This window comes from Anomaloglossus baeobatrachus, chromosome 6 (genome assembly GCF_048569485.1).
Source record: "Anomaloglossus baeobatrachus isolate aAnoBae1 chromosome 6, aAnoBae1.hap1, whole genome shotgun sequence".
In the NCBI taxonomy this organism is placed as follows: Eukaryota; Metazoa; Chordata; class Amphibia; order Anura; family Aromobatidae; genus Anomaloglossus; species Anomaloglossus baeobatrachus.
This window is the reverse complement of record NC_134358.1, coordinates 149322101-149340271: the sequence shown is the minus strand read 5'-3', so window position 1 is coordinate 149340271 and position 18171 is coordinate 149322101. Positions and strand designations below refer to the sequence as shown.

Genomic DNA, 18171 nt, shown 5'->3' with positions numbered 1-18171 from the left:
GATACCTAAGCTGCAATGCCCTGCACATGAGATAAGTGACACTGCTATATCAGGAGAACTATACTACATTACTAATTGGAGGGATTTGCTATTATTATTATTATTATTATTATTATTATTATTATTATTATTATTCACATAGTACGTATTGGGATAGGATCTTGGAGATGGGAATAACACTTTTAATGATAATGAAATAAGGAGCTGAATAATTTTTAATCTTTCTAGTCCTTTTTATTAAGCATCCAATTCATGCCTTTTCTACTTTTTTTTATATTTCTAGTTTTCTAGTTACAAATGACCATGTGCTTTGATCTGTTTTGGAACAGTGTGCCTCAAGCAAGTGACTGAAGAAGCGTCTTCCAACCGAGTGCAAAGCAAGCTTGTGTCTTCCTTCCAGCAGCACACCAAAAAGGCACTAAAGCAGGTAGGATCCGCTTAATCCCTTAAATCTCGCTGACAGAATGTCAAAAGATGTCTTGTTGAACTTTTTTTTTTCTTTAAAGTTCAGTCTAAATCCATGACCTCCAGAGAGTAAGTACAAGGACAAGCTGTAGCTCTCGATCTGTCCTAATTGCCTTATCAAGCTTTCCGAACTTGTGACCGTCAGTGGATATTTCTGAGACATTGGTTTTCACCATATTTGTTTGAGCTAGATGTTGCAAAAAACTTTGCCAGCTATAGATATTTTAGATGTACTGCTATCAGAAATATACAACGTAACCTGGATAATTAGAGGGTTGTCCTTTCCTCAACATTATTTCTGTTTGATCCTCATTTTCGCCTCATGTTTGGAAGTAGAGGGCCTCTTGCTCTGGAGAGATGATGGAGCTGTAACTTGATTGTCCCCCTCACAGTGTAGGACCCTCGTGGATACTGATTGAGACATTTTCTGCTCCTTCTTATGTAGTATTTAGTGCTTCAGACTGGATATTTGGTATGTGAAGAGATTTAGGCAAACCAGAAAGGGGACACTTAAAGGGGCTGTCCCTTTTAACAAAGTACATTTTGATTTTTCCGTTGCTAAGATAATCTTGTAAACGTGCTCCTGCTACACGGTGTCTTATTCGCTGTGTCAGACCATGTAGCGCTCCTCCAGTTCATGGTCACCACATGGGAAGGGGCGGAAGCATAAATCACTTATAAGGCTAAGTTCACATTTCCGTTGTTTTGCATCAGTCACATGCGTTGCGTGACGCATGGGACTGATGCGTTGGAGAACGTGTGAGAAGAAATGGAATGGATTGTTCAGAAAATTCCATTGGTGAAATGATTTCAGTAGAAAAACAAGGTGAATGTCGGGAGAGAGGTTTTACACGATTTGAAACCTATGCGTGGAGATGCTGGGCATGCTCAGTAGAACGGGACAAATCCTGCACTTGAATTCGTTTCCTGACGCATGAGAACGGAATCCTGCCCCATAGACATACATGATGCCTCCTGACGGATTCCGATGGAATCCTGCTGCTACAAAAAAATGTTACATGCTTCTTCCCTCCCGCCTGACAGTCAGTCAGTAAACGACTGATGCGCCACGCGGCGGATGCAACGCAAGGTCATCAGTCACAATCCGCCACTCATACATGTCAAATGAATCCGCCAAACGGATTGCGTTGTTTATCAGAGCGGCGGATTGTGACTGATACAAAATAGCGGAAATGTGAACATAGCCTAAGATAGACTATACAAACAACAGAGCGTCTCTAGCCCTCTGATATCACGCTGCTGATTTCCTATGCGACTAACTTGATTTGATGATGACCTCAGAGGCCTTGAGATGCGGCAGAAAGACATGCTCCTCTGGCGTGTCTGTATACTTTGATAAGTGATATATGCTGTCCAGCATAGTAGCAATAGTCCTTAATCAAGATAAAAGAGACATTTTTAATTGGGTAACCTTTTGGCACTAACTGACGAACATGTATGTGATGGAATGCTTTGTTAAAATACATTAATGCGCAAGTTCATGTATGTTTGGCCAATTTACAAATGAGTATATGTACACAATGTGTCGGCACACTTCAGTCATTAAATGCTTGAATTCTACTATTGCTATACATGTTTCTTCACACACACCCCAAACCACCCCAAAAAATATAATGTTATTAACTTTTACATACACCAAAAATAACTAAGGATTTAACAGTAACTAAGGGGTTACTTAGCTTTCGTCTGTGAATCTGCAGCAATCAAGACAGGAGAATAATGTATTCGTATAGATCCATATGGATAACCTTGCTCTAGTAATCTGCATTAGCGTTTTAGACACCTTGGTATACTCAAATCCATACCTAATGCCTGACACACCAAATACTGTTATTAAAGGGGACCTGTCACCAGATTTGGGGCCTATAACCTGCAGCCACCACCAGTGGGCTCTTCTAACATGTTGTATACAAGAGCCCGGGCCGCTGTGTAGAACGTAAAAATGACATTATAATACTCAACTAAATGATCGCTGCGGTGCAGACTGGTCGGATGGGTGTCTCCGTTCTCCGGGTGCGGCGCTTCCTCTTTTAGCCATCTTTGTCCTCCTTCTTCTGAAGTCGGGGTGCATGATGCGTCCTCCGTCATCCACACAGGTGGGCATTGAGGTCCTACACAGGCGCACTTTGATCTGCCATGAGCATGTTAGAATGCTGTAGATAAGAGCCCACTGGTGGTGGCCGCAGCTTATAGGCCCCAAATGTGGTGACAGGTTCCCTTTAATATGTGTGTCTTGTGCACCTCTGTGTTCTAAGCTACAACTCATAGGATTTTAGAACTTTCTTGTGCCTGGTAATTTTCAGTACTCCATGTTCTGTAGAGATCACAATTCAGCATTCATCTCATTTTCAGGATTATAATTAAGGGTAAACCCCCATACATACAGTCATGTCCATACATATTTGGACAGTGACACAATTTTTTTTTTTTTACCTGATTACTGAAACATTAAAGATATAGTTATATAATGGATCGATTTAGTAAGCACAAGACCAGTGACTGATTTTCTTGGTGTCGTGCTGTAGTTGTACTGTAGCAGTGCCAACAAATACTGGGGGAGCGACTGAGGGAGAGCGCTGCAGTGCAGTTATTTTGATATATTTATACAGAGACTTGGGAATGAAAAAAAAAAAATGTAAAACCATCATGGGTTATAGTGTATGACTCATGGTCACAGCTTGATTGTCCCTCATGAAGCCAGGTGTCCGGTGAAACACTTCACTTGGGGTTTGCTTTTTCCACAATTTCTTTAACTCCAGACCGTGAACACAATAAGATCTATTCATTGGTTCGGAGATTGATTCAATCCATTTACTCATGAAATACAAGAGGACCTCAATTATGTTTTACATGTCGTGTATTTTCTGGAGTTTAAGGCTATGTGCCCACGGGACAATCTATCCGCGGTATGTCCGCAGGTTTCCCGCAGCAGCTCCCCGGAATCCACAGCTATACATTGCTGCAGGTTTCCAGCGAAATATCTGCGGTAAACCTGTGGACATTCGTGCGACTTACCTGCGGATGTCCCGAACTCTATCTCCATAGGGGAGGGCCGGGATTTCCGCAGGTATTTCCGCAGAGATAATTGACATGCAGTTACGTGCGGCTGTGGGACATCCGCAGCATATTCCGCAGCCGCACATAGCGCAGCATGGACACACACACTCCCCATGTCCCATAGGATAACATGGGGAGTGTCTGTACTTGCTAAAACCTGCGGATTTATCTAGAAAATCCAGATAAATCCGCAGGTTTTCCGCTGTAAAATCCGCTGTTACATTGTCCCGTGGGCACATAGCCTAATAACATCTGAAACTTTTTTACAGTAAATATTTGTGTGCTGCATTATTAGAGACCTTAATAAATGAGGCAAAAAAGGTATCGTTAATACAAATAGGCCTGAGCCTGGAGTCCCACGAGCGTGTAGCACCTTATGTGAGCGCATCATATGCTAATGGCATTCGGCTCAGACTCTGTGGCGAGGGTGATCAAAGTGTCATTCACCATGTTCTGATTCTCTCGCATGCGACAATCGGAGCACAGGATCAGAAAAGGAGAGATACGATTATCCATCTTCTCTTTCACCTCTCTGTTTATATCAGACTGCACACGGTTGACATCGGAGTGCAGTCCGATGTTTCACACGCACTCATAGACTTGTATGGGTGCAGATGAGCTGTTTAGCGGAGGCACTCACAGCATACTGCAATTGTTTTCCCATACCGAATCAGCATGAGAAAAAAATTGCAGATCTGCCCTGCTCCATAGTATAATATTGGTCTCGAGTGCAACACAAGATTTCCTCGCATTGCACTTGTTTGATTTATACACTCGTATGAGCAAGGTCTAAAACTTGATGTGGTGGTATTCTCAAGATTTTTGCACTTTTTTACCAAGATGTAGGCAGAAACCCATTAGTACAGCTGTCCCATTTTTTTATTTTGTCACCACTGTAGTTGATATGAAGAGCCATTTTTTTTAACTTTTGTATTAGGCTAAGTTCACATTTCCATTGTTTTGTATCAGTCACATGCGTCGCTTGACGCATGTGACTGATGCGCTGTACAACGCTGTACAACGGATGACAAAGAACAGAATTCTTTGTCGGATTCCGTTGTGTGCGGGGGGCGGAGTTCGGGGGGGGGGGAGCCGAGCGGGGCCGCGGCACTGAGGACGTGTGAGTGTGTGTGTATACACATGCTGAATGCGGGAGGGGGCGGAGCTGAGCGGGGGGCGGGGCTAGGTGCTGAGGATGTCAGTGGCAGTGCTGCGGTCTGCATGGCTGGGGACAGGTGAGTGTATGTGTGAGTGTGTGTGTGAGTGTGTGTGTACATGCGGAGTGCGGGAGGGGGCGGAGCCGAGCGGGGGGCGGGGCCAGACGAGGGTGTCAGTGGCAGTGCTTGTCTGTATGGCTGGGGACAGGTTGTGTGTGTGTGTACATACAAGTGCGGAGTGCGGGAGGGGGTGGAGCCGAGCGGGGGGCGGGGCCAGACGAGGGTGTCAGTGGCAGTGCTTGTCTGTATGGCTGGGGACAGGTTGTGTGTGTGTGTGTGTACATACATGTGCGGAGTGCGGGAGGGGGTGGAGCCGAGCGGGGGGCGGGGCCAGACGAGGGTGTCAGTGGCAGTGCTTGTCTGCATGACTGGGGACAGGTGTGTGTACATACATGTGCGGGAGGGGGCGGGGGCCGAGCGGGGAAGTGTCGGCCTCCCTGCACACGTAACCAGCCTAAATATCGGGTAACAGCAAAGCACCCGATGTTTACCTTGGTTACCCGATATTTACCTTGGTTACGGGCCTACACCGCTTAGCGCTGGCTCCTTGCACCGTAACCAGGGTAAATATCGGGTAACCAACCAAAGCTGGTGACGTGTGCAGGGAGCCAGAGAGCATGCGCAGCGAAATCTGACGGATCGCGCTGCTCAAAAAATGTTACATGCTGCGTTCCTCCCGCCCGGCGGTCAGTCGTTCCACGACTGGTCAGTCGGGCGGAGGGTGCAACGCAGCATCATCAGTCACAATCCGCTGCTCATACAAGTCTATGGGAGCAACGGAATCCGCTAAACGGATTCCGTTGTTTACAAGAGCAGCGGATTGTGACTGATACATTTTAGTGGAAATGTGAACTTAGCCTTAGGCATTGCTTGTTTGTTTGGTTTGGTTTGGTTTTTACTTGCAGCATATGTGTTTTCTTTATATTTGTTTTGTTTTTTCTCCATGTGTATGAACTAATGGCTTGCCGTATTTTTTCTCTACTGCTGTTGTTTTGTTTGTTTTCTTGACCTATTTTTATTCTGGTGTGCCTTACGTTGTCATTTGAAGTATAGGTGCCCCACCAAGCTGCTGCTCAGACGCTGCACAATTCTCCGAGCATTGTGTGTCTTATTTATCTATCCAGCACATTTAATGTAAGTGCTCAGAAATACTGACTGGGAGCAAATTCCTGGTTCTTTGAGTTAATATGTCATCTAAAATACTGAATAGCACAAAAAATGACAAGCCAAAGACTCTTTCATGTCTTGAAATATTAGAACATATTTTCAGAAAAGAAGTTCTAGCGTTATGTAGTGTGACAGCATTATATGCCTGTCTTTATTACAAACTGTCTTCTCGTTGTCACACTGGAGGGAAGCTTCATTCTCCCGTTGAGGAATGTGTTATGTTTTATAGGTGTTTTTTTATTTATGGATCGCTGAAAACTTTTCTTGACTCTGGCAATAAAATGCATTATTTATTATTTATTTATTTATTTTCCTTGTTTTTTTTCTTCTTTATTAGAGTTGAGCGCGGTTCGTGGTTCGTGGTTCTCCAGTTCGCGGCTCGAGTGATTTTGGGGCATGTTCTAGATCGAACTAGAACTCGAGCTTTTTGCAAAAGCTCGGTAGTTCTAGAAACGTTCGAGAACGGTTCTAGCAGCCAAAAAACAGCTAAATCATAGCTTGGTTTCTGCTGTAATAGTGTAAGTCACTCTGTGAATCAAACTATTATCACATTTCAGTGTATAGTGTGCGTGAACAGCGCCTTCAGATCACTGCTGTTTCTATAATGGCGATCGCCATTTTTTTTTTTTTTTTTTCTTGTCTTCCTTCCCTAAGTGCGCGCGTCTTGTGGGGCGGGCCAGCATGTCAGCCAATCCCAGACACACACACAGCTAAGTGGACTTTGAGCCAGAGAAGCAACGGCATGTGTGATAGGATCTGCATGTCACATGTCCCTGCATTATAAAACCGGACATTTTCTTCACGGACGCCATTATCTGCCTTCTGCGTCTTTGGTGTCAGACATCACTGTCGCAGCTCCGTCTTCCTGAGTCCTATAGCCGATACAGCTGTATGCGCTGCATACACAGCGTTAGACAGCTTAGGGAGAGCACTTTATAGCAGTCCTTTTAAGGGCTCCAACCGGCAGGGTCAGAGAGCCATAGGTGACAGGTCCTGCAAACAGCAACAGCGTCTGTGTAGCCCAGGTCAGGGATTTCCTACCTGCATTTCACCATTAGGAGGGAATAGAAAGGCAGTCTTCCATTCCTCTACCCAGAGCACCACAATCCTGCCACTGTACCCTCTTGTCCTCTGCACACTCCAACTGATAACTAAGCCATTATACTAGCAAACACTCAGTGTACCTAGTGGCATCCTATACGTGGCTATTGGACTTTGCTATAGTCCCACTAGTGCAAAGACATTTGCAGAGCGCGTCTGCCTGCATTGCACACTACAACTCATTCTAACCAAGCCATTATACTAGCAAACACTCAGTGTACCTAGTGGCATCCTATACGTGGCTATTGGACTTTGCTATAGTCCCACTAGTGCAAAGACATTTGCAGAGCGCGTCTGCCTGCGTTGCACACTACAACTCATTCTAACCAAGCCATTATACTAGCAAACACTCAGTGTACCTAGTGGCATCCTATACGTGGCTATTGGACTTTGCTATAGTCCCACTAGTGCAAAGACATTTGCAGAGCGCGTCTGCCTGCGTTGCACACTACAACTCATTCTAACCAAGCCATTATACTAGCAAACACTCAGTGTACCTAGTGGCATCCTATACGTGGCTATTGGACTTTGCTATAGTCCCACTAGTGCAAAGACATTTGCAGAGCGCGTCTGCCTGCGTTGCACACTACAACTCATTCTAACCAAGCCATTATACTAGCAAACACTCAGTGTACCTAGTGGCATCCTATACGTGGCTATTGGACTTTGCTATAGTCCCACTAGTGCAAAGACATTTGCAGAGCGCGTCTGCCTGCGTTGCACACTACAACTCATTCTAACCAAGCCATTATACTAGCAAACACTCAGTGTACCTAGTGGCATCCTATACTTGGCTATTGGACTTTGCTATAGTCCCACTAGTGCAAAGACATTTGCAGAGCGCGTCTGCCTGCGTTGCACACTACAACTCATTCTAACCAAGCCATTATACTAGCAAACACTCAGTGTACCTAGTGGCATCCTATACGTGGCTATTGGACTTTGCTATAGTCCCACTAGTGCAAAGACATTTGCAGAGCGCGTCTGCCTGCGTTGCACACTACAACTCATTCTAACCAAGCCATTATACTAGCAAACACTCAGTGTACCTAGTGGCATCCTATACGTGGCTATTGGACTTTGCTATAGTCCCACTAGTGCAAAGACATTTGCAGAGCGCGTCTGCCTGCGTTGCACACTACAACTCATTCTAACCAAGCCATTATACTAGCAAACACTCAGTGTACCTAGTGGCATCCTATACGTGGCTATTGGACTTTGCTATAGTCCCACTAGTGCAAAGACATTTGCAGAGCGCGTCTGCCTGCGTTGCACACTACAACTCATTCTAACCAAGCCATTATACTAGCAAACACTCAGTGTACCTAGTGGCATCCTATACGTGGCTATTGGACTTTGCTATAGTCCCACTAGTGCAAAGACATTTGCAGAGCGCGTCTGCCTGCGTTGCACACTACAACTCATTCTAACCAAGCCATTATACTAGCAAACACTCAGTGTACCTAGTGGCATCCTATACGTGGCTATTGGACTTTGCTATAGTCCCACTAGTGCAAAGACATTTGCAGAGCGCGTCTGCCTGCGTTGCACACTACAACTCATTCTAACCAAGCCATTATACTAGCAAACACTCAGTGTACCTAGTGGCATCCTATACGTGGCTATTGGACTTTGCTATAGTCCCACTAGTGCAAAGACATTTGCAGAGCGCGTCTGCCTGCGTTGCACACTACAACTCATTCTAACCAAGCCATTATACTAGCAAACACTCAGTGTACCTAGTGGCATCCTATACGTGGCTATTGGACTTTGCTATAGTCCCACTAGTGCAAAGACATTTGCAGAGCGCGTCTGCCTGCGTTGCACACTACAACTCATTCTAACCAAGCCATTATACTAGCAAACACTCAGTGTACCTAGTGGCATCCTATACGTGGCTATTGGACTTTGCTATAGTCCCACTAGTGCAAAGACATTTGCAGAGCGCGTCTGCCTGCGTTGCACACTACAACTCATTCTAACCAAGCCATTATACTAGCAAACACTCAGTGTACCTAGTGGCATCCTATACGTGGCTATTGGACTTTGCTATAGTCCCACTAGTGCAAAGACATTTGCAGAGCGCGTCTGCCTGCGTTGCACACTACAACTCATTCTAACCAAGCCATTATACTAGCAAACACTCAGTGTACCTAGTGGCATCCTATACGTGGCTATTGGACTTTGCTATAGTCCCACTAGTGCAAAGACATTTGCAGAGCGCGTCTGCCTGCGTTGCACACTACAACTCATTCTAACCAAGCCATTATACTAGCAAACACTCAGTGTACCTAGTGGCATCCTATACGTGGCTATTGGACTTTGCTATAGTCCCACTAGTGCAAAGACATTTGCAGAGCGCGTCTGCCTGCGTTGCACACTACAACTCATTCTAACCAAGCCATTATACTAGCAAACACTCAGTGTACCTAGTGGCATCCTATACGTGGCTATTGGACTTTGCTATAGTCCCACTAGTGCAAAGACATTTGCAGAGCGCGTCTGCCTGCGTTGCACACTACAACTCATTCTAACCAAGCCATTATACTAGCAAACACTCAGTGTACCTAGTGGCATCCTATACGTGGCTATTGGACTTTGCTATAGTCCCACTAGTGCAAAGACATTTGCAGAGCGCGTCTGCCTGCGTTGCACACTACAACTCATTCTAACCAAGCCATTATACTAGCAAACACTCAGTGTACCTAGTGGCATCCTATACGTGGCTATTGGACTTTGCTATAGTCCCACTAGTGCAAAGACATTTGCAGAGCGCGTCTGCCTGCGTTGCACACTACAACTCATTCTAACCAAGCCATTATACTAGCAAACACTCAGTGTACCTAGTGGCATCCTATACGTGGCTATTGGACTTTGCTATAGTCCCACTAGTGCAAAGACATTTGCAGAGCGCGTCTGCCTGCGTTGCACACTACAACTCATTCTAACCAAGCCATTATACTAGCAAACACTCAGTGTACCTAGTGGCATCCTATACGTGGCTATTGGACTTTGCTATAGTCCCACTAGTGCAAAGACATTTGCAGAGCGCGTCTGCCTGCGTTGCACACTACAACTCATTCTAACCAAGCCATTATACTAGCAAACACTCAGTGTACCTAGTGGCATCCTATACGTGGCTATTGGACTTTGCTATAGTCCCACTAGTGCAAAGACATTTGCAGAGCGCGTCTGCCTGCGTTGCACACTACAACTCATTCTAACCAAGCCATTATACTAGCAAACACTCAGTGTACCTAGTGGCATCCTATACGTGGCTATTGGACTTTGCTATAGTCCCACTAGTGCAAAGACATTTGCAGAGCGCGTCTGCCTGCGTTGCACACTACAACTCATTCTAACCAAGCCATTATACTAGCAAACACTCAGTGTACCTAGTGGCATCCTATACGTGGCTATTGGACTTTGCTATAGTCCCACTAGTGCAAAGACATTTGCAGAGCGCGTCTGCCTGCGTTGCACACTACAACTCATTCTAACCAAGCCATTATACTAGCAAACACTCAGTGTACCTAGTGGCATCCTATACGTGGCTATTGGACTTTGCTATAGTCCCACTAGTGCAAAGACATTTGCAGAGCGCGTCTGCCTGCGTTGCACACTACAACTCATTCTAACCAAGCCATTATACTAGCAAACACTCAGTGTACCTAGTGGCATCCTATACGTGGCTATTGGACTTTGCTATAGTCCCACTAGTGCAAAGACATTTGCAGCACGTCTGCCTGCGTTGCACACTCCAACTAATTATAACTAAGTTGCATTGTCAGGGATATTTATTCTTTATTATTCTGCTGTTAATAAAGCTAGACCACCACTGCAATCTTCACCACCTCTCAATTTTTACTACCACATTTTCAGTCCACAATCTTGTCGCAATCAACATGAGTGGCAAAATGACAGATGCTGGTGGAAAGGGGAAGAGGCGTGGTGGAAAAGGCAAAAAAGGTTTTGTCCGTGGGGAAGGTGGCAAAGCTCCATTATCATCTGCTGAAGATAGACCATCTACCAGCAAAAGTAAGATGTCTACTACTTACCGTGGACAATCCGATGTGCTCCCTTTGTTACGGACACGAACAACAGGAACAAAGGTAGATGATGGGCAAAAAAGGAAAATGCTTGAATGGATCTCAAGTGGTCCAACAAGTGCCCTCTCTGCCACTTCAAGTACCGCATCCAAAAAACACCAGTCCTCTGAGTTGTCATCCCAATCAAACTTGCTTTCTCCCAGCTCTGAAGTCTCCATCAGCCCTGCACAGTATGGTGGAACTGAGATGGCTGAGTCTGCAGAGCTGTTCAGTCACACTATAGCCTGGGAATCAGAGGTCTGCTCCCAAGCTACAGTGAGTACAGAACAGGAAATGGTCTGCAGTGATGCCCAGAACCTTTGTGACTCAGATTCAGGCCGTGAGGACCAAGTTTCTGAGCATAATGTTGACCCTTTGTCACAAACTGTAACACCTGTGGTTATAGACAATGAGGAACATACTGATGAAGATGAGACGCAGATACCCGATTGGGATGACAACTTAAATATTCCGTCAGGGCAAGAAGAGGCTCGGTCTGAGGGGGAGGGGAGTGCAAACACAACAATTGATGATGACGTTCTAGATCCCACCTACTGTCAACCCCCAGTCAGGCACTCGAGGAGGTCAACAGAGGCGGTGGAGGAGGATGCAACCGACGACGAAGTTACCTTGCGCCTTCCTGGACAGAGTCGGAGCACTGGTAGCACGTCTACAACTGCATCCTCAGCCACCACTCTGCCTATGAGCATTATTCGGGGTGGATCAACAGGTCGCATGGCCTCTAAGCCTTGCCTAGCCTGGTCCTTTTTTCACATCGAAAAAGATCGCCCAACTCATGTGATATGTAACATTTGTCATGATTCTGTTAGTAGAGGTCAAAACCTCAGCAGTTTGACAACTTCTTCCATGAATCGTCACATGACTAAATATCATAAGTCCCGGTGGGAAGCTCACCGTGCTGCAATGCGGCCTAGTGGAGCGAACCATCCACCGCCCGCCCCTTCCACTGCATCCGCGCGCTCTTCATCTTCTAGGACTGTGGGGACAGCTGCCACACCTGTTTTTCCACGCAAAACTTCCACCACTGTAACCGCAACAGGCAGTTTGCTTGTAAGGTCGTCAGTTGGTTTGGAAGGGGAAACAAGTGAGTGTGTACAGCTCTCTCAGACATCGATAGCACCAACGTTGGATGAAGGCAACATCATGTCTCCGCCTGCACTTTCCTCACAAACCTGCATTTTTCAAGGGACACCCTACTCAACACCGTCTACACACAGCAGCCAGATCTCTGTCCCTCAGATGTGGTCAAATAAAAGGCCACTTCCTCCGACCCATGACAAAGCTAAGAGGTTGACTCTATCCCTCTGTAAGCTGTTGGCTACCGAAATGCTGCCTTTCCGCCTAGTGGACACACAGGATTTTAGAGACCTTATGTCTGTCGCTGTGCCCCAGTACCAGATGCCTAGTCGCCACTACTTCTCTAAGAAAGGTGTGCCCGCGCTACACCAGCATGTCGCACACAACATCACCGCTTCCTTGAGAAACTCTGTGTGTGAACGGGTGCATTTCACCACCGATACTTGGACCAGTAAGCATGGACAGGGACGTTACATGTCGCTGACTGGGCACTGGGTAACTATGGTGATAGATGGTGAAGGGTCTGCTGCACAAGTCTTGCCGTCCCCACGACTTGTGTGTCAATCCTCTGTCTGTCCAAGTTCCGCCACTGCTTCTGCATCCTCCACCTCATCTGGGTCCTCCACCTCCGCCCCAAGCCTGCCTGGTCAGGCCACCAGCGTTCTCACTGCGCAGAAGGAATCACGCACCCCTCATTACTATGCTGGCAGCAGAGCGCAACGGCATCAGGCGGTCTTTAGCTTGACATGTCTTGGTAATAAGAGTCACACAGCTGAGGAGTTGTGGTCAGCTTTGCGGTCCGAGTTTAATAAATGGTTGTCTCCACTCAAACTGCAGCCTGGTAAGGCCGTGTGCGACAATGCTGCAAACCTGGGTGCGGCACTTCGCCTGGGCAAGGTGACACACGTACCTTGTATGGCTCACGTGTTGAACCTTGTCGTGCAGCAATTTTTAACACACTATCCCGGCCTAGATGGCCTTCTGAACAGGGCACGAAAACTGTCAGCTCACTTCCGCCGTTCAAGCGCCGCAGCAGAGCGACTTGCATCGCTCCAGAAGTCTTTCGGCCTGCCGGTTCATCGCCTGAAATGCGATGTGGCGACACGCTGGAATTCAACTCTCCACATGTTACAGCGACTGTGGCAGCACCGCAGAGCCCTGGTGCAATACGTCATGACGTATAGCCTGGGCCAACGAGATGCAGAGGTGGGGCAGATCACCCTGATGGAGTGGTCTCAGATCAAGGACCTATGCACCCTTCTGCACAGTTTCGACATGGCGACGAATATGTTTAGCTCTGACAATGCCATTATCAGCATGACGATTCCAGTCATTTACATGCTGGAGCACACGCTAAACACTATTCGGAGTCAGGGGGTGGGACAACATGAAGGGGAGGAACTACAGGAGGATTCATATGCGCAAGGGACAACAACATCACGAAGGTCCAGACGTTCATCATCACCAACGCAGCAGGCATGGGACCATGGGGGACAGGGATCGACAAGGGCGCATAGTAGCAGGCGAAATGTTGAGCAAGGTGCAGGAGAACATGAAGAAATGGAGGACGAACTGTCCATGGACATGGAAGACTCAGCGGATGAGGGAGACCTTGGTCAAATTTCAGTTGAAAGAGGTTGGGGTCAGATGTCAGAGGAAGAAAGAACGGGTAGCACCTCTATGCCACAAACACAGCATGGACTTGGTCCGCATGGCTGCGCAAGACACATGAGTGCCTTTTTGTTGCACTACCTCCAACATGACAGTCGTATTGTCAAAATTAGAAGTGATGATGACTACTGGATTGCCACACTATTAGATCCCCGGTACAAGTCCAAATTTTGTGACATAATTCCAGCCATAGAAAGGGACGCACGTATGCAGGAGTATCAGCAGAAGCTGTTACTAGATCTTAGCTCGGCTTTTCCACCAAACAACCGTGCAGGTGCAGGGAGTGAATCTCCCAGTTGTAACTTGACAAACATGGGACGGTCTCGTCATCTTCAACAGTCTACCCGTACCAGTAGGACCTTTTCTGGTGCCGGTAACAGCAATTTTATGGAATCTTTTCATAATTTTTTTAGACCCTCTTTTGCAAGGCCACCAGAGACAACAAGTCTGACACATAGTCAACGGCTGGAGAGGATGATACAGGAGTATCTCCAAATGAACATCGATGCCATGACTGTGCAACTGGAGCCTTGCTCCTTTTGGGCTTCAAACCTACAAAAATGGCCAGAGCTCGCAACTTACGCCTTGGAGATTTTGTCGTGTCCAGCTGCCAGCGTTGTCTCTGAACGTGTATTCAGTGCTGCTGGGTGTGTGCTGACAGATAAGCGCACGCGTCTGTCCAGTGACAATGTGGACAGACTGACGTTCATCAAAATGAACAAGTCATGGATCCAGAAGGAATTTACTACCCCTGTGTCATCCTGGGGAGAGTAAATGCTTGTGGATTTGGAATGTGCTTGATGCAAATCAAAACATCCTGTTTGCAACTAGGGCCCAAGTGCTGCCACTGATGGGGTGGGTGTCTGTGTGGCCCAATTTTTGGAAAAAAGGGAGACTCCGCTTGGAGTAACCCTTGCTTGCTGTGTTTTTAAAAGAAGCCAAGATGAACAGAGCTGGGATCAGGAAAGACTTTGCTACCTACCCCGGTGTCATCCTGTGGACGGCTAAGAATAGCGTATTTTTGAATGTGCTTGATGCAAATCAAAACATCCTGTTTGCAACTAGGGCCCAAGTGCTGCCACTGATGGGGTGGGTGTCTGTGTGGCCCAATTTTTGGAAAAAAGGGAGACTCCGCTTGGAGTAACCCTTGCTTGCTGTGTTTTTAAAAGAAGCCAAGATGAACAGAGCTGGGATCAGGAAAGACTTTGCTACCTACCCCGGTGTCATCCTGTGGACGGCTAAGAATAGCGTATTTTTGAATGTGCTTGATGCAAATCAAAACATCCTGTTTGCAACTAGGGCCCAAGTGCTGCCACTGATGGGGTGGGTGTCTGTGTGGCCCAATTTTTGGAAAAAAGGGAGACTCCGCTTGGAGTAACCCTTGCTTACATTGTTTTTAAAAGAAGCCAAGATGAACAAGTCATGGGTCAGCAAAGACTTTGCTACCTACCCCGGTGTCATCCTGGGGACGGCTAAGAATAGCGTATTTTTGAATGTGCTTGATGCAAATCAAAACATCCTGTTTGCAACTAGGGCCCAAGTGCTGCCACTGATGGGGTGGGTGTCTGTGTGGCCCAATTTTTGGAAAAAAGGGAGACTCCGCTTGGAGTAACCCTTGCTTACATTGTTTTTAAAAGAAGCCAAGATGAACAAGTCATGGGTCAGCAAAGACTTTGCTACCTACCCCGGTGTCATCCTGGGGACGGCTAAGAATAGCGTATTTTTGAATGTGCTTGATGCAAATCAAAACATCCTGTTTGCAACTAGGGCCCAAGTGCTGCCACTGATGGGGTGGGTGTCTGTGTGGCCCAATTTTTGGAAAAAAGGGAGACTCCGCTTGGAGTAACCCTTGCTTGCTGTGTTTTTAAAAGAAGCCAAGATGAACAGAGCTGGGATCAGGAAAGACTTTGCTACCTACCCCGGTGTCATCCTGGGGACGGCTAAGAATAGCGTATTTTTGAATGTGCTTGATGCAAATCAAAACATCCTGTTTGCAACTAGGGCCCAAGTGCTGCCACTGATGGGGTGGGTGTCTGTGTGGCCCAATTTTTGGAAAAAAGGGAGACTCCGCTTGGAGTAACCCTTGCTTGCTGTGTTTTTAAAAGAAGCCAAGATGAACAGAGCTGGGATCAGGAAAGACTTTGCTACCTACCCCGGTGTCATCCTGGGGACGGCTAAGAATAGCGTATTTTTGAATGTGCTTGATGCAAATCAAAACATCCTGTTTGCAACTAGGGCCCAAGTGCTGCCACTGATGGGGTGGGTGTCTGTGTGGCCCAATTTTTGGAAAAAAGGGAGACTCCGCTTGGAGTAACCCTTGCTTGCTGTGTTTTTAAAAGAAGCCAAGATGAACAGAGCTGGGATCAGGAAAGACTTTGCTACCTACCCCGGTGTCATCCTGGGGACGGCTAAGAATAGCGTATTTTTGAATGTGCTTGATGCAAATCAAAACATCCTGTTTGCAACTAGGGCCCAAGTGCTGCCACTGATGGGGTGGGTGTCTGTGTGGCCCAATTTTTGGAAAAAAGGGAGACTCCGCTTGGAGTAACCCTTGCTTGCTGTGTTTTTAAAAGAAGCCAAGATGAACAGAGCTGGGATCAGGAAAGACTTTGCTACCTACCCCGGTGTCATCCTGGGGACGGCTAAGAATAGCGTATTTTTGAATGTGCTTGATGCAAATCAAAACATCCTGTTTGCAACTAGGGCCCAAGTGCTGCCACTGATGGGGTGGGTGTCTGTGTGGCCCAATTTTTGGAAAAAAGGGAGACTCCGCTTGGAGTAACCCTTGCTTGCTGTGTTTTTAAAAGAAGCCAAGATGAACAGAGCTGGGATCAGGAAAGACTTTGCTACCTACCCCGGTGTCATCCTGGGGACGGATAAGAATGGCGTATTTTTGAATGTGCTTGATGCAAATCTAGCTGTGAAGTGTACAACTGGGGCACAACTGCTGCCACTGAATGGGTGGGTGTGTGTGGGGCCCAATTTTTGGAAAAAAGGGGAGACTCCGCTTGGAGTAACCCTTGCTTACATTGTTTTTAAAAGAAGCCAAGATGAACAAGTCATGGGTCAGCAAAGACTTTGCTACCTACCCCAGTGTCATCCTGGGGACGGCTAAGAATAGCGTATTTTTGAATGTGCTTGATGCAAATCAAAACATCCTGTTTGCAACTAGGGCCCAAGTGCTGCCACTGATGGGGTGGGTGTCTGTGTGGCCCAATTTTTGGAAAAAAGGGAGACTCCGCTTGGAGTAACCCTTGCTTGCTGTGTTTTTAAAAGAAGCCAAGATGAACAGAGCTGGGATCAGGAAAGACTTTGCTACCTACCCCGGTGTCATCCTGGGGACGGATAAGAATGGCGTATTTTTGAATGTGCTTGATGCAAATCTAGCTGTGAAGTGTACAACTGGGGCACAACTGCTGCCACTGAATGGGTGGGTGTGTGTGGGGCCCAATTTTTGGAAAAAAGGGGAGACTCCGCTTGGAGTAACCCTTGCTTACATTGTTTTTAAAAGAAGCCAAGATGAACAAGTCATGGGTCAGCAAAGACTTTGCTACCTACCCCAGTGTCATCCTGGGGACGGCTAAGAATAGCGTATTTTTGAATGTGCTTGATGCAAATCAAAACATCCTGTTTGCAACTAGGGCCCAAGTGCTGCCACTGATGGGGTGGGGTGTCTGTGTGGCCCAATTTTTGGAAAAAAGGGAGACTCCGCTTGGAGTAACCCTTGCTTGCTGTGTTTTTAAAAGAAGCCAAGATGAACAGAGCTGGGATCAGGAAAGACTTTGCTACCTACCCCGGTGTCATCCTGTGGACGGCTAAGAATAGCGTATTTTTGAATGTGCTTGATGCAAATCAAAACATCCTGTTTGCAACTAGGGCCCAAGTGCTGCCACTGATGGGGTGGGTGTCTGTGTGGCCCAATTTTTGGAAAAAAGGAGACTCCGCTTGGAGTAACCCTTGCTTACATTGTTTTTAAAAGAAGCCAAGATGAACAAGTCATGGGTCAGCAAAGACTTTGCTACCTACCCCGGTGTCATCCTGGGGACGGCTAAGAATAGCGTATTTTTGAATGTGCTTGATGCAAATCAAAACATCCTGTTTGCAACTAGGGCCCAAGTGCTGCCACTGATGGGGTGGGTGTCTGTGTGGCCCAATTTTTGGAAAAAAGGGAGACTCCGCTTGGAGTAACCCTTGCTTACATTGTTTTTAAAAGAAGCCAAGATGAACAAGTCATGGGTCAGCAAAGACTTTGCTACCTACCCCGGTGTCATCCTGGGGACGGCTAA

At 46.7% G+C, this 18171-nt stretch overlaps 1 protein-coding gene across 1 annotated transcript in view; it reads left to right on the top strand.

The window, feature by feature from the left end:
- Positions 1–18171, top strand: part of ASXL3 (ASXL transcriptional regulator 3) — a 149213-nt gene that overhangs the window by 15566 nt on the left and 115476 nt on the right. The window contains exon 3 of the mRNA XM_075353315.1: positions 330–427. Coding sequence (XP_075209430.1) covers positions 330–427 — 98 coding nt within the window. The remainder of the gene's footprint in view (positions 1–329; positions 428–18171) is intronic.